This window comes from Typopeltis vanoorti, chromosome 12 (genome assembly GCF_054136105.1).
Source record: "Typopeltis vanoorti isolate ZY-2024b chromosome 12, IOZ_Tvanoo_1.0, whole genome shotgun sequence".
Classification (NCBI taxonomy): domain Eukaryota; kingdom Metazoa; phylum Arthropoda; class Arachnida; order Uropygi; family Thelyphonidae; genus Typopeltis; species Typopeltis vanoorti.
The window spans coordinates 124,638,727-124,663,828 of record NC_143560.1 but is presented as its reverse complement, the minus strand read 5'-3'; the positions used below and the strand labels follow the sequence as shown (position 1 = coordinate 124,663,828).

At 35.2% G+C, this 25,102-nt stretch overlaps 1 protein-coding gene across 1 annotated transcript in view; it reads right to left on the bottom strand.

The window, feature by feature from the left end:
• Positions 1–1,247: 1,247 nt before the first annotated feature.
• The window catches only part of LOC150101205 (uncharacterized), a 242,979-nt gene continuing 219,124 nt past the window's right edge, over positions 1,248–25,102 (bottom strand). The window contains exons 13-16 of the mRNA XM_090402189.1: positions 21,595–21,735; positions 10,968–11,080; positions 2,023–2,132; positions 1,248–1,315 (exon numbers count right to left, since the gene is read on the bottom strand). Coding sequence (XP_090258315.1) covers positions 1,248–1,315; positions 2,023–2,132; positions 10,968–11,080; positions 21,595–21,735 — 432 coding nt within the window. The remainder of the gene's footprint in view (positions 1,316–2,022; positions 2,133–10,967; positions 11,081–21,594; positions 21,736–25,102) is intronic.

Below are 25,102 nucleotides of genomic sequence, written 5' to 3'. Positions count from 1 at the left end.
AAATTGTTAAACTTTTGCTTATGTGTTTATAAATTACCTAAAAACATACCAACACCAAATCTGAACTGCATTATTTTTCTTTTCACATTTGGGATGAAGCTGTACATTCTTATGATGAACATGAAATGACCATGGCAAAAAGTGTAAAACAAGTTTCCTTTAGTACAAAATGTGGTACTAAAACTTATTCCTGAGAATTAATGCCATACTTTTCTGATTGTAATCTTGGCTTCCAACTATGGAAATAATCAATTCATTCTTGGCATCCTTGTTGAGCTTATTTACTATTTAACAAGTGCATTTCACCTATTTCCTCCTGAAAAATTTCTTAACATTTGGTATACTTCTGCAAAAGTAGGCCTATCTTCTGCCCTGAAATGTAATATTTGGTGTAATGAGGAATATAATATTCTAAAGGTTTCAAAAACACAGTAAGCCTTAAAAAAATATTTTAAATAACTTATATCAACACATACATTAAGATTTTTTCTATCCAATCTTTGATCCAGTCAAATAGCAGTGTATAATAATGTTTTGAACATTTTATGGTTATATATATACCATTAAGCCCAATTACATTTTTAAAACAATGTCAAGAATCTTAAGTATACATTTCCTCTGATAATGACACTCACTTTCTAGGGGAGGGGGGGGGGGGATAGAAAAGGATGCGTAATCAATTAACAGTGTCAAAGTGATGTGAAGTACACTCATTTTGACAAATATCTTTGACCATAATGGGGCATAATAGTATCCACTTAGCAAAAATTTAATGCACTACTTTGAAGGGAAGGAATTGTATTCTTCAAATCAGATTCACATAAAAATACTGATTTGCAGGCAAAAGTCTAAGGAATGTGAACCACATGGGACTTCTTAGCTGGTATTCCATCTTCACATTCTTGTTATGCGTATTATCACCTGGATACACAAACAAGGATGGGCTGGCAAATGGATTTAGAAGACCAAACCACATTCTGTAGTGGCTTAAGCAAAAAGGTTAAAGGTAATGTCTTGAGGAAAAGAGTACCAAGTTTTCTGGAAGTAGCAAAGTTATTTTCTTAAATTACCATTTATGCCTACTTACCAAATTATTATTTTATAGTCTATCATTCATCCTCTGTAACTGGAATGCCACTGTACTGGTGGATAGTTTCTTGTCTTCAGATTTCCCCACCAATGCCAGTGTACACCAGGGCTTTCTGCTTTCATTCACACTATTTCTTCTATTCATAAATAACCATCTTTTAAACATTTGACAAACTTTGTTCCTCCTCCCTTTTTTTTAGCACTAATATATCCAAATCTACAAGATCTATAATCAATGTCTTAAATCTTATCATATTTCAATGAGATGTCAGTTTCAGTGAAATAAGATAGGATTAGGTCAAAACATAACCCTGTCTTATTTCATTCAATAAAGTCCATTAACTCCTCTAAACATTCGCTAATACTGAGATCTCCATGAGATAAGCTTTCTGGACCTAGGTGTCCTTTTCTGCTTAGGACATTACCTCTCCCCTGTACATCTCCAAATTGTATAAATCTCAAATCCACCAAACGTTAGAATATTGTTTTGCCACAGGAATGGTACACCAAAAAATATTTCCAAAAATGCCTGATGCTGTCCAGGAGACAGTAATCTGGATAATTACACCTCTCTCACAGACTTGTTCCAGTGACTATTTCACAGACATACTTTTTTCTACCTTAATTCTCTTCTGCAATAGCTGACACTATTCCTCTGCTTTCTCTCAAGCCCATAAACACACAAGCAAATGCTGGTCAATATCTGTTCAATGTCCAGCTCCAAACATACCAAACCAACTTCTCATCCTCTTCATAATTCCATCTACCTTCATGCTTAGGAATTCACACTGTTTCCTTGAGAATGACAGCATTCGTTATTTATTCAAAAATCAACAGTTTCATTCTTTCTTCTTTACCATCCACACATGGCACTGATGTGCTATAGGTTTTGCAATATTTCATGTGCATGTGTGTGTGTGTGTATGGGGTTACATATATAATATAAAATTGGATAAACAATTTTAGAAGTAATCTGGAGTTTTAATTTTAAACTAAAGTGTGAACCAGAATGCAGTTCTGTAAAAGTAAACCTATCTTCTGTCCTAAAAAGAAACATATTTTAAAATTTTCAAAATAGCACCCACAATGTACAACATGAATGCACAACAGGTTTTGCAGACTTTGCGTGTGTGTGCATGAGCAATTAATGTTTGGAAAAAAAAAAAAGTTTTTTTAAAATTATTTTATGCAAAAAGACCCATAATAAAATGAATTTTTCTTTTTTTGTGTTTCAGAAAAAAGTATTCACATTATAAGCTGACAGCTCCAGGATAATTTCTATAATACAACTGTCTGCAGAAGGAGGATAGGTTTTCAGTTCTAGCCACCAAAGAGTAACTTTTTCTTTCTTTCCTTTTTTTTAACAGCCAATTTCAGAATTAGAACTTTAGAGTTAGTCTTTAGGAGTGCTTAAGGGTCAAAGCTGTATAACTGAGAGGAGACCTCCACACAGCCTTTAAAGGAATGCGGAGAACCGACCAGAACTTCTGACCTAACGTCCAATACTCACCTTCTCGTGGTGCACCCTGTTGGGTATCTACTTGGATACTGAATGAACGAGGATGGGCTGGCAATTTGGGATTTAGCCCACTAAATTGTATTCCTATTGGTTAAACCAAAATACAAAAATGATGGTACGACATGACAAAATTTCATGCTGGTTGTAGCGTCACCCGGTTAAACAAGGTCCCCATTGTTTTCGCCCGGGAACCAGGACGAACAGCGAAAAGTCAGCTACTGGAACAAATCTGAAAACAAACCCCAACTCAACATCACCAGAGTTAAAGATCGGTACTATCAACCTAAGAAGCCTGAATGGCAAAGAAATGGAGCTAGCGGAAGAATCAGATAAGTACCAGATCGACATAATAGGGGTGAGTGAAACAAAAAAGACAAAAACTGGTGAGATCTTTCTGAGCAATAAATACAAAATGTTATATTCAGGCAATGACAATCAAGGAAAAGAAGGAGTAGCCATAATATTCAACACAAAATACGAGGCTCATCTTCTTGAATGGCAGTCAGTCTCAAGAAGAGTAATGTGGGCAAATATCAGAATGGGGAACTGGACAATGAGACTTATTTGTGCCTATGGTCCCACAGAAGGTTCTACTAAGGTAGAAGTGGAGGAATTTTTTGAGGCTTTAGAAAAAGCAACTAACACAATGAAAAAGGAAAAGTTGGTCCTTGTTGGGGATCTAAATAGCAGCGTAGGAAATGATTGTGAGACATACAAAAATATTTTGGGAAAATTTGGAGAAAAGAGAAAAGCTAATAATAATGGCAAATACCTGTTGGATTTCTGCTCAGGACATGGACTGGTTATTACTAACACCATGTTCCAACATAAAAATGTGCACAAATTCACATGGAGAGAAGAGGCAAGGAATAAGAAAAGTCTCATTGACTATGTTATTGTTGATAGTGATGTTTTCTTCCTGGTGCAGGACACCAGAGTGTACAAAGGATTTGAAATTGGAAGTGATCACTATTTGGTCTTGAGCAGGATAAAATTGAATTTCATATCGAAAACAATGACATGTAAGAAAGTTTTAAAGCAAATAAAAGTTGAGCTGCTCTCAGATGTGAGCAAGGTCTGTTCCTGACAAGATCTATGCAAGTATACTTGAGAAACGGTTGACTATAGACTAAAATACACAAAGATTATTTAAGGAAAAATGAAAGAGTTTGAGAACAGAAACCAAATCTTGGAGATTCAGTGACAAGCCTTGAAGAAAACCCTGATTGATTCAGCTAGAGAGGCATGTAGTGAAGTGGCTGCAAGGATAGAAAAATTAGAACTCCATGGTGGACACAGGAAGTTAAAGAGGCAGTGAAGGAAAAGAAGAAAGCATATCAAAAGTTCCTGTCAAATAAGTCAGCTTGTGCTCTTAGAGAATACAGAGACAAATGCAAGAATGCTAAACACTGTGTAAAACTAGCTAAACAAAAGTCATGGGAGGACTTTGGCATGAATATAGAAAATAAATATCAAGAAGGTGGCAAAATATTCTGGAGGTTGTTGAAGAAGTTTAGGAATGGAGGAAAGAGTGCTGTAAAAGGAGTTAGAGATGATAAAGGTGACATGAAAACGGGTGAAAAAGATATCCTTGAAGTATGGAGTAATTACTTTGAAAAACTGCTAAATGAAACAAGCAGTGATGACAGCACAGTGGTAAAAAACACTGACCAGGCATGCAGTCAGGAATACATATCCATACTTGAAGTAGAAAAAGCCATCAAAGGCTTGAAATGTGGAAAGGCAGCAGGAGTAGATGATATTCGACCAGAAATGCTGTAGTATGGTGGTATAAAAATCTTACAGTGGCTGCACTGCATAGTTCAGAATGCCTAGACAGAGGGACAGATTCCAGATGATTGGAGTAGAGCTCTCATAGTACCCATATATAAAAAGGGAAATAAAACTGAATGTGAGAATTACGGAGGTATTTCCCTACTGAGTGTTCCTGGCAAGATCTATGCAAGTATACTTGAGAAACGGTTGAGAAGAATTGTGGAAGAAAAGCTTGGTGAAGAACAAGCCGGATTCATGCCAAATAGAGGCTGTCAGGATCAGATCTTCACTTTACGACAAATAGTCGAGAAAGCATGGGAATATAACAAAGATCTGTATTTAAGTTTTGTCGATTTGGAAAAGGCATATGACAAGGTGCCAAGAGATAAGCTATTCAATACGCTACAGTTATATGGTGTCAATAGGGCATTATATCAAGCAATACTTAGTCTTTATTTGAGTTGTAAGTCAGCAGTTAGAATTGAAGGAAGTACAGGAAGATGGTTTAATGTTAAATCTGGTGTGAGACAAGGATATACATTATCCCCTCTGTTATTCATTATCTATATGGATCACATTATGAAGGAAAGTGGTATTAAACATGATATCAAAATTGGAGATGTTAATGTCAGCTCTTTGCTTTAATGCAGATGATGTTATACTTCTAAATAAATCTGCTACAAGTCTGCAAGATTCTCTGACTAAATTGAATAACTCTCGTAATAGACATGGTATGAAGGTCAGCATTAAAAAGACAAAGACAATGAAAATAGGCAGAATCATTGAAAATGTCAAGTGTGTTGTGAATGGGGAACCTGTGGAACAAGTAAAACATTTCAGCTACTTAGGCACGATTTTTTAGTGAAGATGGTAAATTAAATATAGAAATAGACAACAGAATCAGCAAAGCTGGTATGGTGGGAAGTCAATTGAATAAATTCATATGGAATAAGAGAGAAATTAGTCAGAACACTAAATTAGCTTATACAAGACAGTGTTCAAACCAGTTTTAACTTATGGATCTGAGAGCTGGGTTAGAAGTAAAACACTTGACCAAAGACTAGAGACTGTAGATATGAGAGTCCTGAGAAAGATTATAGGCATGTACAGATGGCCTCAATGGCAATATCATATTCAAAATGAGGATATTAGGAAAGAACTTGACATTGTCAGCATCCAGGAATGCGTTAGCAGAGCTAATCTCAGGTGGTATGGTCACTTAAACAGAATGGGCAAATAAAGATTAGCAAAACAAGTGTTCTCTGCCAGGTTGGCAGCAAGGCGACCCAGAGGAAGACCAAGATATAGGTGGATTGATACAGTACAAAGTGCCTTAGACGATAGAAATATAAGATCTGATAATGTTGGAGTCTTGTCAAGTAACAGACTGATTTGGAGGAAAATTGTAGATAGGAAGTTAGTAATGATGTATTTTTTTTCACGTGGTACTATCATATCCTGTACACCCCTTGAGGGTACATGGCAGGAATTTGATGATGATGGTTATGATGCAGTGTGGTGTAATGTGGAGGTTGACAGGAAGGCATATTTAGTTGGATGTTGCTATAGGCCAGGAAATGTGGAGGGTAGAGGGATGAAGAAATGTATAAACAACTTAGATTAGTGAACAAAGGAAGGGCAATTATTATGGGTGATTTTAATTATGGCAGTATAGATTAGAATGAAAAAATAACATTTGGGAATAAGGAAAATGAATTTCTCAGGCAGCGTGTAAAGGAGGGCAGACAAGGATCAGGAGTTTTAGATCTGATCATTTCAATAGAGGATGTAATTGTGAGTGGGGTTTCAAATTTTCCTCCAGTTAGTGAGAGTGATCATAAAATGATCACTTGAGTTGTGGCTAGCCATATGCAGACCTCTGTGAGGAAAGGATATATGTGGAATTATAAGGCTGGTGATTATGACAAACTTAGGAGACAGCTTAGAGTTATAGCATAGAATGAGGAGTTGAGCAGTAAGGAAATAAATGCTGCTTGGGAACTGACAAAGAAATGCATAACAGCATCAATGTGTAAATGCATTCCCAAGGACAAAGAGCTGAATAAGGTGTAAAATGGATGAATGAGGGACTTAAGCATGAAATCTCAAAGAAGGTACTTTGGAGCCAGTACAGAATGAATAATGGTAATAATCAGTTACACAGAAGAGTTTGAAGAACAAGCCAGGAGAGTGACTCATTTAGTAAGGAAAACAAAAGCGCAGTATTAACAGAAAGAAGTTGAGGTATTCAGTGATAAATTTATAAGGGTGGAATCACGAAGAACTTAAGTGTAGAGGACATAGTAGAGGATGGCTTAATTGTGAGTGAGCAGGAGGTATTTGAGGAAATAAATAACATTGACGTCAATAAGGAGATAGGATTTGATGACATATCACCACATGCCTTAAGGGAATGTTCCAGGGAATTGGCAATAGCATTGGCGTGCCTGTTTAAAAAAAGTCTTGCAACAGCACAGGTTCCAAGGAAGTGAAAGGAGGATAAAAATGTTCTACTGTATAAAGATGGTGATAAGGCTGTGGCTTCAAATTATAGGCCAGTCAGTATATCTGGAGTTGTGGTGAAGGTACTAGAGCAATTGGCAAGAAGTAGGATACAGAAATGGATTGATAACAGTAGTATTCTCTATGGTTATCAGCATGGGTTTGTTGAAGAGAGATCATCTTTTACTAACTTACTTATGTACTAGAACAAGGTGAGAAATACCTTCGACAAGGGAGATGCATATACAGTGATGTACTTGGATTTTGCAAAAGCTTTTGATAGAGTGCTACATGACAAGCTGTTATATAAACTGAATCAGATCGGATTAGATAATAGAATTCTGAGTTGGATCAGTGACTGGCTGTCAGATAGGTATCAGAAAGTTACATGGGAGTGCAATATCCCAAAAGAGGAAGGTCATCAGTGGTGTAGCACATGGATCAGTTATGGGACCAGTGTTATTCAATTTGTATGCTAACGATATTGGATTGAACCATGTGGAAAGACTTGTGTTCGTTGTACATGTTGATTGGATTTTAATGGTACAGATGCGAACACAGATTGATAAGAAAATAACTGTTAATTGACTTAATTGCTAATATTTCGCTGGTATTCTATCCGGTGTTAAGTCAGAGGACTTAACATTGTTGTCACTCTCTTGAGAAAAATAATGATTCATCAGAAATAAAGATGCACTGTATAGAAATTGTAATTTAGTTGTATATATCTTATTTAGTAATGTGAAATTTCATTGTATTATTATTATATAGTTGCTTAGTCTAAAATACCGTGTGAACAACTAACCATTTGCTGGGTATAATAATCTAAATGTGAAACGGCCGACTTCTAAGACACGTGGTGAATGTACTAGTATATCTGTTAATGTAGCACGGTGCTTTTGCCCCCCCCCCCCCCCCACCGTGACGCTACGAGAGTTACGAAAGGATTCCGCGAGCGGCACTAAGTGCCGCGTGACGTAGTGAAAGCATGTCGTACACATCGATGGCGAAAGAGAGAAACAGCGCAGTGTTTAAAAGTGGATGTAACACTGCGAACCAGGCTTTTAGACGTTTTCCTGCTGCTGTATTCCTGTGCCACGGAAGTCCAGCTGGTATGGAGCCTCCACGTGGGTTTCCTTTGTTCGTGGACGTTACGACCGAATGACCAAGAGAACTTACCAGTCGGAAATAAAAGCCCAGCAGATCCTGATAGTGGAAAACTACAGAATAATTCCAGTTGAAGTATAGAGGGAGATCATATAGAAAATCCCGAGGAAGTGTGAAGAAAAGTGATCATATAAGGTAGTTGTCTGACGAAAGAATTGAAGTGGCCAAATTAGAATATCCAGCAAATTGGTAAGGTGAAAACTTTATGTCTACTAACTAAAGAATTGAATGAGAAGACTTTAATGTGTGTGCTAAGAGACATTTCTTTGAACTGTTGCTGATAGATTTAGAAGGAAATATAATAGTGTCTCATAAATGTATTTTGAAAGAGAGTGAATTACAAATGTTCGCAATTAGATCTGAGATACATGTAAAATTTGAATAGGATTGTTAAAGAGAATTATGAATGGAATTTGATAAGTATTAAGAGTAAAACTTAAGTGGTTAGAGTAGGAAATTGAGACTAAGTGATTAAATGTTAGTATTTATGTTTCTAAGATAGAAATTCATGAAAAGGGATAATTAACTATGTACGAGTGTTAATACTGTATATGAAATTTAGTTGAATGATTAACTAAGTGCTTCTAAGTGTAATATATGAATTCTAACTGTAATTAAAATGTTTTGTTTTAATGTGAATGTTGTCTTGCCCGTACTTCATCCTACTGCACTTGCTCATAAGATATACCGAACCACAAAAGTGCGGGAAACTGTATAATATAAGGTCATGACTGCAAGTTGTAAATTTATAGCTGAGATGAGTGAACACTGACTGGTTTCTAACTTCTTGGTCCTACATTTTAGTATATCCTAGGATTCAGGGTGGCGCAGCATATACAAATAAATTTTCTCTGAATTTAAAAAGGGAGATAGAACCAGTGCTGAGACAAAGAAATAGGCATCCGCCATTTACATTTCTTTGTCTCACAAAACAACAGCTTCACTCTTATCAGGGATTCGGCCAGTAGTGTTATTGATAAGAAAGGATTAACCTGGAAATAATAAGTGTGGGATAGAAGTAAGAGTTATAATATATATATATATATATAGTTGTGATAAAGATAAGAAAGGACACTTAAGGACAGGATATGACGCACCACCAGCATCTTCAGAGCACAGACAAACAAAGTTTGTTACAGTAGCACGACAACCACAATCCGGTATAACAATAGGACTAGTATGAGCAATTGCAGCATGCAACACAAAAACTAAAGTCCTAATTAGGAGCCATCTAAGTTGGGAAAAAAAAAAAAAAGAGAAAAAAAAACCAAGAGAGAAAGCAGGTATTAATTTGGTCTTAGGATGACTGTCTCCCAAATCTTTGGTAGATTTATACAGACATACTTGTTGAGGTTTGGAGTATGTTTTAAGGCTTCTGTTGATTTCAGGAACACCCTCTCTGACTTGGGAGGGTATCCAAAGCGTGGTCTGCTAGACCTGACTTACTTGCTATAGCAAAAGTGCCGGATATATTTTTTGTGTCCACAGTTCTTCCTGTCTGTCCATAGTAGGCTCGATGACACAAAAAGGGCACTTCATAGACTCCTGGATGTGATAAAGGAGAGAATCTGTCCTTAGGTGAACGGATGAAAGTTGCCAATTTCATATAAGGTTTAAATATGGTGTGTAGTTGGCGTTTGTTAAGCACTCTAGATATCTTTTCAGATGTGCCTTTAATGTATGAGATGGTGACAGTTTTGTTGTAGTTGTGGTAGACAGTAGGGAGGATTTCTTTGTGTCGCACGCTACAATTGCTCATACTAGTCCCACTGTTATACCGGATTATGGTTGTCACGCTACTGCAACAAACTTTGTTTGTGTGCTTTGAAGATGCTGGATAGAATACCAGCGAAATATTAGCAATTAAGTCAATAAATAGTTATTTTCTTATCAATCTGTGTTTGCATTTATACCGTTAAAATTAAATCAACAAATATTGGGATGAGTTTAACTAGTAATTTTCAGCTGTTTGCAGATTGTGCAAAATTGGGGAGAGCAATGCAGAGTCAAGCAGATATTATGGCCTTACAGGAGAACTTGAATAGACTGCATGAATGGGCAGGTAAGTGGAACTATCAGTTCAATGTTGCAAAGTGTACGGTTTTGAGATTTGGTAAGAAACGATGGGGATGCAAAGTATACACTTGGTGGGAAAACTTTAAAGGAAGTAGAGGAGATGAGAGATCTGGGAGTGGTGGTGGACCAAATTCAGGGGTCACACTGCACAAGTTGTGAAGAAGTCCCATCAAATAATGGCAATAACATGCAGAAATAAAGAGGTTATGATGCCATTGTATAAGGCCTTGATCAGGCCTCGTGGATTACTGTGCACAGATTTGGTTGCTGGGTTTTCATGGGTGACGAAGATATGTTGCAAAGAGTCCAGAGAAGATTCACAAAGGTAGTCAGTGGTCTTTGGAATGTGGAGTACGAGGACAGATTGGGAGAATGTAAATTGCAAAGCCTCGTGAATAGGAGGAAGGGGAGGGTATGATTAAGATATAAGCTAGTCAGGGGTTAATCAGGTTGACATGGAAGAGAGTTTTCATAGAATGAGGGGGGGGGGGGATAAGAACAAGAGGCCATCGCTGGAAACTATATAAGGAGGGTGTGAGCAGATGAGTGAGGAGAAGGTTCTTTGCATGCGGAGTAGTTGGTGAGTGGAATGCATTGTCTGAGCGTATTGTGAATGTAGACACATTGAATCAGTTTAAGGCACGGTTGGATGAGGATGAGCATTATGTGCAATAGTGTGTGTACATCCCACGATGAGTCTCTGACTCTATGGAGGTAAGATGTTCATAATAATAATATCAATAATAATATAACTTGATACATATTCCATCTTGTAAAACAATTATAACTTCACATTAATTGTAAACTAGGGGAAAAAAAGCAAGATAGAACTATTTACTTATATTTCCAACAGCTCCTCATTATTTCATAAACTGCTGGTGGACAGTGTTCTGGCTGTGGCAACCTTTCATTTTGTTCAAACATCTGAAGGATTTCCCTTCCAACCATTCCCTGTAATATCCAGGAATAATAAATTATTGCAAATTTAAATTCCATTAAGCAGTAAACAATAACAATGTCCAGACTCAATAGTTTTGTTTTTCTTATTATTATTTAGTTATTACTTATCCTACTGTGTAGCTTGGATTATGGAAGTCTTTAGCAAGGCTCTAATCCTTAATACATCCAGAGTACAAAAGGTTTGCAACCTTTGTGGGTGAAGAATCATAAAAAACAGAAAGAAAATAAAATTAACCAGAACAGATTCAAGTAGAAAAGCAAGAAAAACTAAATCACTTTAGCAGAGAGTACGAACAGTAATTCTTTGTTCCCAGTTTGGAAGTAGCACTCAGTGTAATAGTTGCTGATTCATATGTTAGTTTAACGAAAGAAACATGAGTGTATGAATAATAACTGAGTTAATTATTAAATTTTACTTCATCAATAGGCATCAGTTTCTTTCATTCAACTAAAACTGAGGAATTGTTGATGATCTTAGATATACCTACAGCAGGTTCTTTCAATGGGTAGAAAACTAAATTATACCTGAACACGAAATTATATTCATGTTTTCATCCTTATTTCACAAAAGTGTGTGCAAAGCATGTGAATTATCTTCATGACTAGCTCCTGTCTGGTAGTGATCCTTCACATAATACATTCTCAAGAAATTAGTTTTTATTTATTTTATCACACACACACACACACAAAAGGTTATAAAATCTATAACAAAACACTGACACATGGGGGTAAGTAATTAGTGAGTAAGAAGGAATATTTCGATGTGTTATTTTGAAAAGCTGGAGATTGTATTCACTGGGGAAAAAACAGTATGAGGAATACTTTTCCAAAGAACAGAGCTGAACTGTACATGAATGGTGACTAGCAGTATTTGTGTTCTCACATGACTGGAGGAATGACAATGGCCAGTAAGGTGGAGCAGTACTTATGAAAATACCTATAAAAAAAGGCATAATGCAGAAACAGAGCATTTATGAGATTAGACAGAATCTGATAGGGGTATCTATAAGCACAATATCCTCTTCTAGATATAACTGAGTATTCTCAGAGAGGTATTGGGTGCACCACCCAAATGTAAGAACAGCATACTAAGGTTGGATGGATATGGGATTTATAAAGTGTTAGGAATTGAGCAGGAGAGAAGTGTTCATCATTATCAAATTTCAGATATGTACCCTCAAGGGAGGTATGGGATACTATGATAATATTACATAAGGTTCACATCATTACTAATTTTCTATTAACAAATCTACCTCCAAAGTAGTCTGTCAGGACTTAGATAGTGATCAGATTTTATAATTCCATTCTTCTGAGGTAATTCTAACTGCATCAATCTACCTAGTTTTTGGTCTTTCTCTGGTCTTTTGTTCTGCTATAACAAGCTTTGATAATCTTTCCTCTCTCATTTTTTTAAGTGACTATACCACACTACTGTTAGCATTCAAGAATGTGTGAGCAGATTAGCTCTGTTCACACATTCCAGAATACTAACAATATGATTCTGTTGTAGATGCCATCTATTTATTCCCTTAATCGTTCTCAAAACTTTATTATCTGTCATCTCTAATCTTTGATCCATTGTTTTATTTCTAATCCATCCCATAAGTTAAAATTGGTTTGAAAACTATCTTCGATGCAGTTAATTTAGTGTTTTTGCCTAAATCTTCTCTTATTAACAACCACACAAGCTTTGCTTATTCTGTTGTTGTCTATTTCCATATTTAATTTTTCATCTTCATGAAAAACAGTGCTTAAATAGCTGAAGTATTTCACTTGCTATATAGGTTCTCCATTGAGAGTACAGTATGATGTTTTCAATTTTCCTGCATATTTTCATATGTTGTCTTTTTATTCCTGATTTTCTTGCCAGATTTGTTGTAGCAGTTATTCATTTCAGTAGACTCTCACAGATTTCATACTAGATTTATTTAAAAGTATAACATCATCTGCACAAACTAAAGAGCTGAGTTGAATATTTCCAGTTTCAACATCCTTCGCTTCATTAAGGATCCATATAAATGAATAACGGTGGAAATAGCATACATCCATGTCTTACTCCCGATTTAACATCAAACTATCTTTCTATACCCCCTTCAATTCTAACAACTGATTTACATCTTAAGTACAGGTTATATATTGCTCTGTATAATGTTCCATTTATCCCATATTATCATTATCAGAGATAAATGATAACTGACACTGGGTTTAATAGTGATAATATAGACACTTAAACCAACTAGTTTTGCCACATTTCACCTTAAGCCAAGCATCCTGATTTTACCACTAGCACATGTGGCAAAACTAGTTGGTTTAACTATACTATCATGACCTATTAAACCCAGTATGAGTTATCATTTGTCACATTCCTTTTCTGGTCGAAAAATCTACATGTTCATTATCAGAGACCTCCAGTGAGTCAAGGACTCAATGCAGAGGCCAGATATCATCAATACCAGTTGTCATACCTTCTCTTAAACTCATTCATTCATACTAGATGCACTCACTTCCAGTTCCAGAGACTTCCAGTGAGTCAAGGACTCAATGCAGAGGCCAGATATCATCAATACCAGTTGTCATACCTTCTCTTAAACTCATTCATTCATACTAGATGCACTCCCCCACTTCAACAGGTAAATAAATCAACAGGATACATTGTAATTTTAGTTTTCTATTAACAACTTTTTTCTTGACACCTTGTCAAATGCCTTTTCCAGATCTACAGAACTTAAATGCATATCTTTGTTATATTCCCCTGAACTCTGAACTATTTGTGTTAAAGTGAAAATCTGATCTTTACAGCTATTTGGTCTGAACCCACCTTGTTCTTCAAATGAAAGAGTACTTACAGTACTCTTTCATTTCTATGTTTTTTTTTTTTTTTGTTTTTTCAATAGATAACCTTCCTGATATTCATCATCTAGATTCTTAACAAAGTGTTCCAATGACTTCTGTTTAGCTATTTTTACACACTGCTTTGCTTTCTTTTTTTTTTTTTTTTCTTCTCTGTATTCTCTCAGAGCACATGCTGACTTACTTGGTATGAATTTTGATATGCTTCTCCCCCCTTTCCACAACTGCCTCTTTAACCTCCTGAGTACACACCATGGATTTCTGATTTTACTATCCTTGCAAAGAATTTCACCAGATTAATCAATGTGTTTTTCAGAGTCTACCACTAAGTCTTCAAGGTTTGGTTCTTGTTTTCAAACTCCTCCTCCATTTTTTTCCTGAATAATAGTTGTATATTTGAGTCTACGGTTATCTTCTGAAAACTGCTCGACTTTGACACTTTTTTAGAATTTTTGTAGAATTTTTCTTTTCAATATTAAATTACTTTTTATCCTGCTAAAAACTAAATAGTGATTACTTTGTATTTAAAATCCTCTGTATAATCAACTGTTCTGAACAAGCATGCAGATATTACTATCCGCAAGAATATAGTCAATTAGACTTTTTTTTATTTCATATCCTCAGTCAGCAGAGGGTAATCAAGATGATATTTGCACTGTGGAATTGCATATGATAATAGAATAAGATAATGTAGTCTTCAAAGTCTGGGTAATAGATAGAAGAGAGGAGATAAGTTGATAAGGGGGACCAATAATTTTATAGCTCATGCCAAGTGGATAGAGAATTCAGAACACAGGAAACTGACTAAGGTTGTGGTTAGGAAGCATGTGAGGTCCAGGTTCTTCTTATGGATTTGGGTGAGCATGTATGAAAATGTCTGATACTTAGTGTCCCACACCCATTCATATATCATCAATCTTTAAGGCAAATCATATGGTGAAATATTAGACATTCACAAATTCTTTTTCATTTTACAGACAACATGCTAGACTTTTATTCTACATTCATCTATTTATATAAGTAGAACTGTCTAATCATTGGATTCTTTTTATCATTTTCTATTATTTTACATTACATTATTCTTTTACTTTTCATTATTCCTATTTGCACTTTATTTATTTTATAATTTATATTTATATTATTTATTTATTATTAATATTTATTTATATTATAAGAGTTAATAATATTTATAGTTAACTATGCTTTACATACCAAAACAGAAGAAGAAACTATGCCTTTCCTTCCATTAACCTTGAAAGATATATTTCTCTATTTCACACAAAAACACAAAGAAAGAAGTAAATCATATACATTTAAGCCATATATTTCAGCCTGAATATTATAGGCTATCGTCAGTGGCAATGATAATTAATTACAAGGTAGAACACAAAGAACGGATTGATTTGAAACAGTATTATTAATTATTCATTAACTGTATTTAAAAAAAAAACTTTAATGATGTGCGATTAGAATAAGATCACATATCTTAGATGGTGACATATATATATCACTATCTAAGACATCGGAGAGTCTTATTCTAATAATAGACATCATTACATTCTTTTTTAATAGAGTTACTGAATAATTAATAATGTGTTTCCTCAGTTATACCTTTGTGTTGTTTTATGCATAACATCATGCGGCTCTTACTTTTGAAATCAATCCATGTTTGCATTCTACCTTGTAATTAACTACTGTTGTCACTGATGATGGCCTGTAATATTCAAGCTGAAATATATGGCTTTAAATAAATATTAATTACTTATTTCCTTGTGAATTAAAGAACCTTCATGGTACAAGTATCTCTTTAAGAACAACTTGCAAGATATAGCCATGTTTCTATTCATAATCTAAACTGCATCTAATGCCTTAATCATGTTTATCAGACAGCAGCCAATGAGAACCCAGAGATGATGTAGGTGGAGTGATGTAGTTCAAAGTGCTTTAGAAGACTGAAATATAAGATCTGATAATACTTTTGTTGTGACAATTAGCATTAGCAAACTAATTTGGAGGAAAAACTGTTGATAGGAAGTTGGTAATAATGTAAACATCATGCAGCATTATAATAGTATTCTGTACATCCCTTGAAAGTATGTATCAGGAATTTGATGATCATCTACTAACATACTACACTGAAAAAGAAAGACATTCAGAAACATATTCAGAAAAACTTCTAGCTGTAAGGCATGTCATTCCGAATGGGTTCAAATCCATATAGGACTTTAAGAATGCTTGTAAGGTCTATTCATTGAGGATGAATTTTTAACCAAATTTAATCACCTGATAACTGGCATTCAAATTATCATTTTTCCTATTTTTACTGAAGAACATTCTTAACACAGATAATAAAAATGAAGGCTGAATTACCCGAGTTTCATCCTAACAAAAACTTGTTTTGTTCTTTATTATTCAAATGTAAATATACAGTAGTCAACACAAATTAATCACACTTACATTTTAAAGAAAATTTTCAATTTCGCAAGAAAATAAGTATAAAAATTAAACTCCAACTTTACCTAATAATTTATATGTGCTTCTCTGTTCCTAATAAGTTCATTAATTCGCTTAGGCATGGACTCTACCAATGTAGAACACATTTTTCTTATTTCTGCATCTCAAAATCATACTTTTATAATGGATTGTATTAAGTTATCCTCTGTATCACAATTTAATTTTCCAAGTCTCTTTTACACTATGGCCCACAAATTTTCTATTTGGTTACTGTCAGGAGAGTTATCCTGACCACTGAAGCAATTGGAATGGTATGATTTTTGACGAACTCTATCACATTTTTGAAGTATGACATGGAGCAAGATTCTGTTGAACCACTTTTTTACTAATATTTTTACTTTTTCATCATACCGTCAACAGTCACTAAGTGATCCTGGACCATCATGTGCAAAACAACTCCAGAACGTCTTTTTAGCTGGGTGTTTAGGAGCTTGTTGAAGGTGAGCAGGAGAGATCTTCTCAGCTGCTGATTTGCAAATATAGGGTACATGCCCTCCTTGGACAAAGAAATGGCTCTCATCTGAGAATATGACCTTCTTCTACTTCTCAAGAGTTCAATCTTTGTACACTTTTGCCCACTGGAGCCTCTTTTTCTGCATAGTCTTCGTCAACAGTTGTTTCTTTTTTGGTCTATGGGCAGTACTCCCTGCTTTCAACAATCTTTGATGGACTGTCATATCAGAAACATTAATCCTGCTAGTTGCCAGGTCTTTATTTAAGTCTACACCAGACAATCTTGGATTCATTTGGCTTTTTCTAACTAGTAAATGATCTTGAGTAAGTGGCGTTTCCTTTTTTATCCACATTTTCAATTTCTGTCAGAGAAAAGGTGCCTGTCTCCCTAAACCTCTTTAAAATCACATGAACAGTACCCAATCCAACACCACATTCATTGCAATTTGTCTCTAAGTCATGGATGTGTGCTGAGAAAGAGTACATATTTTTGAATGCTTTCTTGTAGATGTATCCATTTAATAGCTACACAAAATGAATAAAACACTACGAATGTAAACTTCCTTGTACCATTTAAAATGCACACTATTAGTAAACACCATAGAGACAGCTAAAACACACAGCACTCAACCAAAGTAGTGAACTAAAATCAAAAATAATAAACCCAAACCAAAGTTATTGTGAACTGAAATCAAAACCAAACCAAAAACTTGACAACTTTGGCTTGTTCAGATTAATCTGTTCACTACTATATCTATCACATAGGCCTAAAAATCAGTAAACTCTTCGAACAATATGTAGCTGAAAATAAAACAATGGAGTAAGATATCCAAGAAAACGTGTAACTGGTATGTATAATCATGCAATCCACAGCGTAGCGGTAGAAAAGCAAACAGACCAACAAACTGTCTAGCATGGATGGCAAATATAAGAAACAGAAATATTAAAAACATATTTGTATATATTTGCCATGTGTTTTTAACATTCTGAGATTAGTGAACTGCAAGGAACTAAAAAACTGGTTTTCAAAGACAATGAAAAAATAATCCTTTGAGTGCTTTTCCTCTGTAATGCAATAAAGATACTATTAAAAATGTTTTAAATTTTTATTATGAATACAGTCAATCCCCTATTTATGTAAATTTGATTCTTGACTCATTTAAATCTGTACTTACACAAATTATCCAGAAAGGACTATGAAAAAAAATTTAGTCATAAGAAATTTACTTATTGTACAACATTTAACAGTGGTTGCCTGCAAAACAGACAGTCTATGTGTTGTATGCATGCATGCACCTTGCTTACTACTGAACATGGACGTGCTGTTTACTTGTATTCATATATTTTCATTTCATAATTTTTAGCATTTGTGTGTACTGGGGTAGAGTTAAATCATGAGGAAAAAAAGGAAAGACATGGAAAAAGTGAGTCCATGCATAAAGACATCAAAACTAATAAAAAATGAAATTTATAGAGAAAAAAAAATTAAGTACCTGATACCTTAAAAAAAATAAATAAAAAATTCTGCACCAAGTACATAATGCTGCATATTTCAAAGTTGATTTGTATATTGCAGCAAACATTAAAAATGCCTTCACCATAAGCTCCACTAGCTATGTGCACACACAACACTCTGGATCACGACACTTATGTAATGTAATATAACCTAATGCTTTTTCATGACAAAAATTTCTGGATAACACTGGTAAAAATGTTTTGGTATCAATGTGAAGGTGAAGAATGCAAATGGATGACAGATCCTAATTCCTCATTGTCTAAAAGTCTAAAGAGAAGAAAATGATGCTTTTAGCTGGTTATCAAGAGCTTTATGAAAAGAAGTCACTGTTCAGTCATCTCTTGATAATTTCATACAAAAGGTTGAATAGCCAAATTAAACATTTTTTCCTTTTCTTTAATTCATATTATTTATATTTTATTATATTACTTTGCATTGATAATTCCATGCTTAAATCTAATTTGTGTATGTGTGTACGCACACATCTTGTAAATTAAACTAAGAAAAATAACTTTAAAACACATTAATGCATCAGCACATACATGTAAGCAATGGGGTGTAATTAACAGGTGAGGATTTAAATCCAACTTATGCAAAATTCAAGTAATGTCAAGTTTACAGAATGTAACTCTTATATAAGTGGGGAACTGTCTGCATACAATAACTTTCTCAATTTTTTCTTAAAAAAAGAGCTTATATATATTTTACTGTTTAATACCATTTCCCATAAAAAAAAAATAATTCACTGTTTATCCAGTGCTATATGACCATTTTCTGCAATTGTTCGAAATTATTTCACTCAAATTGATGGTGGCATGTCATACAAAATAAGTCAAAGACAATTTCAGACTGCTCTTGATTATTTTAAACTTTTGTCAAGAGAAACAAGAATTTAAATGTGCTTAAGAGATTAGTGGATCTTAAGAATTTTAAACATGTTTAAATTCTTCAGCAATAAAACATTTCCCTCTCATTTTGTTCAAGTAACTACTTCAGATGAGCTCTACCTTAGATTAGATGGGCCACTAATGGGGCAGGGATGTGCAATATACAGCATCTTCCTTCTTCCTATGGTGTGGTTTCTTTCTACAAAAGAGGGGCTTTGGTGAAACCAGTGAGTATTGGAAGAAATGTTAACTAGATACTAGTTAGTAGATGTCCTTCATTGCCCAGTGAAATACCACCACCTGGCTTATTGGAGGTCTGAAGTGGCAAATGCCATGTTTGGTCTATAGATCAGGGATTCTGGTTTCTTTTCTCCCTCCACTCTCTTCTTTGTGCAGCGCGAGTAATATAATACCCTTCAAAGCCATGCTAAACATACTTAGAGATTCATAACCTCCTCAATTTTGAGATAACATCAGTTAAAATGGTGGTGTTGCAGGACAGCTGCCAGTTAGTGCATGGACTTAAACCTATCAGTAATGAATCAGGAGCATTCCTAGTTAACTGATGCATAATCCCACGGCCACATACTCTGCAAGGTCAATGCCTAAAGATGAGGTCCGAGAGTCTATCTTCTCTCACTGTATCCTTCCATCTAATCATGATTAGATTCAGGAAACTCTTACAATGATAGTGACACCACAGCAAAAATGAATCTCCCTCAATAAAAAAGTCACATCACAACCAATTACAACATACAAAACCAAGCCAGAATCACCTCACTAAAAACTCACTTTCACATCCACTTTACTAGCATCCATGGAATTAAAACAAACATAAATGACATTCACCATTACTTGCAGTCTTCCAAACAAGATATCCAATGCCCAGAATACACACTCATTATTCTTTTTGCCACAAAGGTGGCACCTGAGTCTGTGTTAGCCTGCAAGAGAATGGCTAATTTAGAATACCCTGCTTCTGACCTTCTCTGGATTAAGATTTCCTTGCCCCATTTAGTAACGTTGGCTTGTTGCATTTACCAAACACTGATAACCACTCAGACCTATTCACATTCCTTTCAATGAAACTCAGCTAAATGCAATCTAGCTATCCAAATAGGGAGATCATCTCCCTAGGCAACCTAAACATCCACAATCCCAATAGCCTCCCCTTTTCTAACACTACCAAACAAGCTGGACATAAGTAATTTTTGCTATAAGTAATGACCCAATGCAAATTGTACATCTACCTCCTCAAATTCACGATAACCCTATTCACTCTGGATCTCTTTTTGAACTGTTCATAAGAACTGGGCAAACTCAGACCACCATCCTCTCTCACAGAACACCCTTCTTCCCACCACTACCGACCTTGCATCCTCTGGCACTACAAAGGTGCCAAATGGGATGACTTCTGGAATTTCTACTCCTCCTTTCCTTGGTCTGACTATTGCTTCCACTCATCTGACCCTAACACCAGCTCTGATTGATTCACAGAAATTATCCTCACTGGCAAGAAGTTTATACTACCGATATCTATGGTCTTTGCTAAGAAAAATTAGAAGAGTGAGCAGATGGTATTAAATGCAGAATCATTAAAAAAATGAAGCTACTAAACATTGTTATCATATAGGTATGTATGAAAAGAGCTTTTTTTTTGTCATATTCAATTGTTTTATTGAATATGTGTGACCAACTATGACTTATGCTTTGGAAACTGTGGCCCTGAGGAAAAATAGCATCAGCAGGATGGAGGTAGCGGAGATGAGAATGCTTAGGTGGATGTGCGGTGTGACCAGAAAGGATCATCTGAGAAATGACTATGTAAGGGGAACAGTGAAAGTTACGAACTTAGGAGCAAAGACACAGGAGGCAAGGTTGAGATGGTTTGGTCATGTGATGAGGAGGGAGGAAGAGTATTTGGGAAGAAAGGTCATGCAGATGGATGTGCAGGGGAAGAGGAAGCGCAGATGGCCAAAGAAGAGATGGAGGGAGATGGTGGAGGAGGACTTGAGGATGAAGAACTTTTATGTGGCTACAGCCCAAGACAGGAAGTAGTGAAGGAGACTCAGCACAAACAGCAATTCTACTTAAGTGGGAAAAGCTGCAGAAGAAGAAGAATTCAATTGTTTTATTCTTAAACTCAGCTCTCAGAGCAATAAGTTAGAAGTGGTCTGAACACTTTATTTATATTTATCAACTTTATTTATTTTAACAACTGAAACAAATAGCACAAACAATAAATATTATATAACTGCATAAATACTAAACTGTTATATCTTTACCTGATAAGGCTTTTCTCCATAAGACATTGCTTCCCAAATGGTCACTCCAAAACTCCACACATCAGATTTACTGCTAAATTTGAAATAATAAATACATTCAGGAGCATACCACTTTAAAGGCCATTTTCCAGCAACTTCAGCCTAGAAGTATAAGTATGTAATATAACCTATATTTGAAGAAACCTCTTTAAAAATAATGTATATAACCTACAAATCAAAATTTCACATTATACAATAATTACTGTGAAAATGAAAGCATGATCAAAATTATACCATAGAGATAAACAGGCAATATACGATATCATTATAATTAGGAATTAATATTATAAATCCTAATCCTTCCCAACACACACACAAGAATTAATACATATTTTATATTCCCCATGCTGGTTTATGATTTGAAGCAGGTAGAAATAGAGGTGTCAAAGAAGTGACTTATAAAAAAAAAAAAAAACATTCAGCTAAGAAGTGAAAAAATGTAAATAAAGTGACTGTTGGTATAACAGTCACTTTATTTACATTTTACCAACAAAGCAACTGTTGGTAAAAGGAAGAGATGTTACATAAATTGTGTAGAAAGAAAGCTGAGAGAAATAATAGGCATTATGAAGCCAAAGAATGAAAGATGAAGAACAGTGAAACTGTTAGTCAGCTTTGCTATAGAAAACTGTCAGAGTCATGTTGGTAGACACAATGTCCAGGTTGTGTAAGAAGAAGGATCTAGATTATGTATATATCAGGGAGTGATTATTTGATAGGAGGAAAGAATTACATGACAGAAAACAGGTCATTTCAATAAAGAAGAAGACAACACACATATATGCATGTGTACACACACACACACACACACATATATATAGAGAGAATTTGATTTAATATGATATGTTTTTTTTATGGCACAAAGACATCAAAGGTCATACTGCAGGTCACAGCAGTACATACGGTAATTGTTTAGTAGGATGATCACAAACATCCATGCCCTTGGCAGGATTCAAACCCGCAACCTCTTGGCTGGAGAACAGATAAGGTAACCACTCAGCCAACCAGGCCAGCTAAGAGAGAAACTTATTTAATAGAAATGAGAGCAATGGAGTAAAAGATCAAAAGAAAAGCATTCAATGGAGCAAAAATGGAATTAAGTCTGAAAGTATGCTGTTATATTTACAGCAATCCCTCGATTAATGCATTCTTTAAAATAGGTGCATTAATTGAAAATGCACTAACCAAATATAACAACCTATGGAAAAAAGTAAAATTCATTCCACAAATTTCTTTTTTGACCCTTAATTTTTTTAATAAAAGAATTAGGGTATATCTCGGGGCCTAGTTAAAGAAAACTATGAAACAGAAAGACAATAAAACATATTCAGAATATAAATTTATTATTCTACTTCTTAACAAAGAATTGAGCTAACGTAGTTTGGTGGGCATTCTGTTTCTTTTTTTCATACAACTGACGGTATGACCCTATTGCTTTTTCTATTCTTCTGCAAATTTTATTGCTTCTCTCTTCATCAGGGTCAGCTTCTAAGCATTGCTGCTTAAAAACTTCGATTGTACAAAAAATATTTTCAAATTGTTCATGTGAAATCTCTATGATCTTGTCAGTGATTATATTTTCTTCATATTCTTCAGGATCTTCCGGCTGTGCATCTAAATTTAACAGGTTGGAATCACTCAATTTCTGAGAATGACATTTAATTAACTTAGATTCATTTGAAAAGCCTCTAAAATCATTTGCACAATGTGCTTCCAAACGGCTCGCATATTGCTAGCAGTAATTTCAATTGGCTCGAAAAGTCTTGGAAGGTATTTGCTTCCAAAAAAGGTCGGTTTCATTGACATTAAATATTCGCTGGTCACAATAGCCTCTTCTTCAAATTCTCTGGATAATCTTTCCAAAAAAGGTCGGTTTCATTGACATTAAATATTCGCTGGTCACAATAGCCTCTTCTTCAAATTCTCTGGATAATCTGCAGCTACTTCCTTATCTGTACTTGCAGCTTCGCCTGTGATTAGAACATTATATAGGCTATTTCTCTTTTTGAAATGCTCAAGCCACCCAGCACTAGTGTGGAATTCTTCTTTTCCATCACTGATAGCCCTTTTTTTCAAGCTCACAAAGAGATTTTATGCTTTTGATTTAATAAGGTCAGTGCTTACCTGGATCAATATTTGCTTACAATCAACACACGTGCACACACGCACCCCTCTAATTCAATCATTATAATACTTTGATTTTGAGTGCATGCATGATGAACTTGAAGCAGGCTTACCTTTCTCTTTGTACTCAGCAGCTTTGCTTAAAATTGCTCTTATAGTTCATTCACCTATGTTGTGTTCTTGTCCTATCTTTGCTCTGGACTTGCTTGTTCATTTTTCTTTATTATTTCAAGTTTTTTTTCCAGTGTTATAACTTTTCAAATCATTTTCACACTTACACTTTTTTGCTCACTAATTCTTTTACTCATGATGAAAGGTTGGGAAAATACTTTAAAATAAAAAAAGTAAGGAAAACAATTGCAAAGGAAGCACAAGATATGATCATCAAAATGCTATGCAATTAGCAGAAGAACATAAAGACGAACATAAAAGAGGGGTGCTTAAGGGTCAAAGCTGTATAACTGAGAGGAGACCTCCACATAGCTTTAAAGGAATGCAGAGAACCGACCAGGGCTTCTGACCTAATGTCCAATCCCCACCTTCTCGTGGTGCACCCTGTTGGGTATCTACCTGGATACTGAATGAACGAGGATGGTCTGGCAATTTGGGATTTAGCCCACCAAATTGTATTCTTATTGGCTTAAACCAATATACAAAATGATGGTACAACATGACAAAACTTCATGCCGGCTGGGGCATCGCTGGTTAAACAAGGCCCCCGTTGTTTCTGCCAGGGAACCAGGGCGAACAGCGAAAAGTCAGCTACTGCAACAAATCTGAAAGCACACCCCCAACTCAACATCACCAGAGTTAAAGATTGGTACTATCAACATAAGAAGCCTGAATGGCAAAGAAATGGAGCTAGCGGAAGAATTAGATAAGTACCAGATCGACGTAACAGGGTTGACTGAAACAAAAAAGACAAAAACTGGTGAGATCTTTCTGAGCAATAAATACAAAATGTTATATTCAGGAAATGACAATTAAGGAAAAGGAGTAGCCATAGTATTCAACACAAAATATGAGGCTAATCTTCTTGAATGCCAGGCAGTCTCATAATTAGAAGAAACACACGTATAAACCACAGTGAAAATTATTTAATTGTAAATATTTCATCCTAAGTATAGTTCGCCCACCGTTTGTAGGTCCCTGCTTCGCGTCTTTCCAAGAATAGTCGATTCATGCTGAAGGGGAGAAAGAAATGAAGGACGTCCGAATTGGTTTGCCAACACGCGAAATTACGTGCTTTATAGGTAAAATTTTCCAACTGTTACACAAGCAAAATAGTTTACAATAATCATAAAAGAGAAGTTAATTTTCCGACCGGTAATAATAAACAACTCAT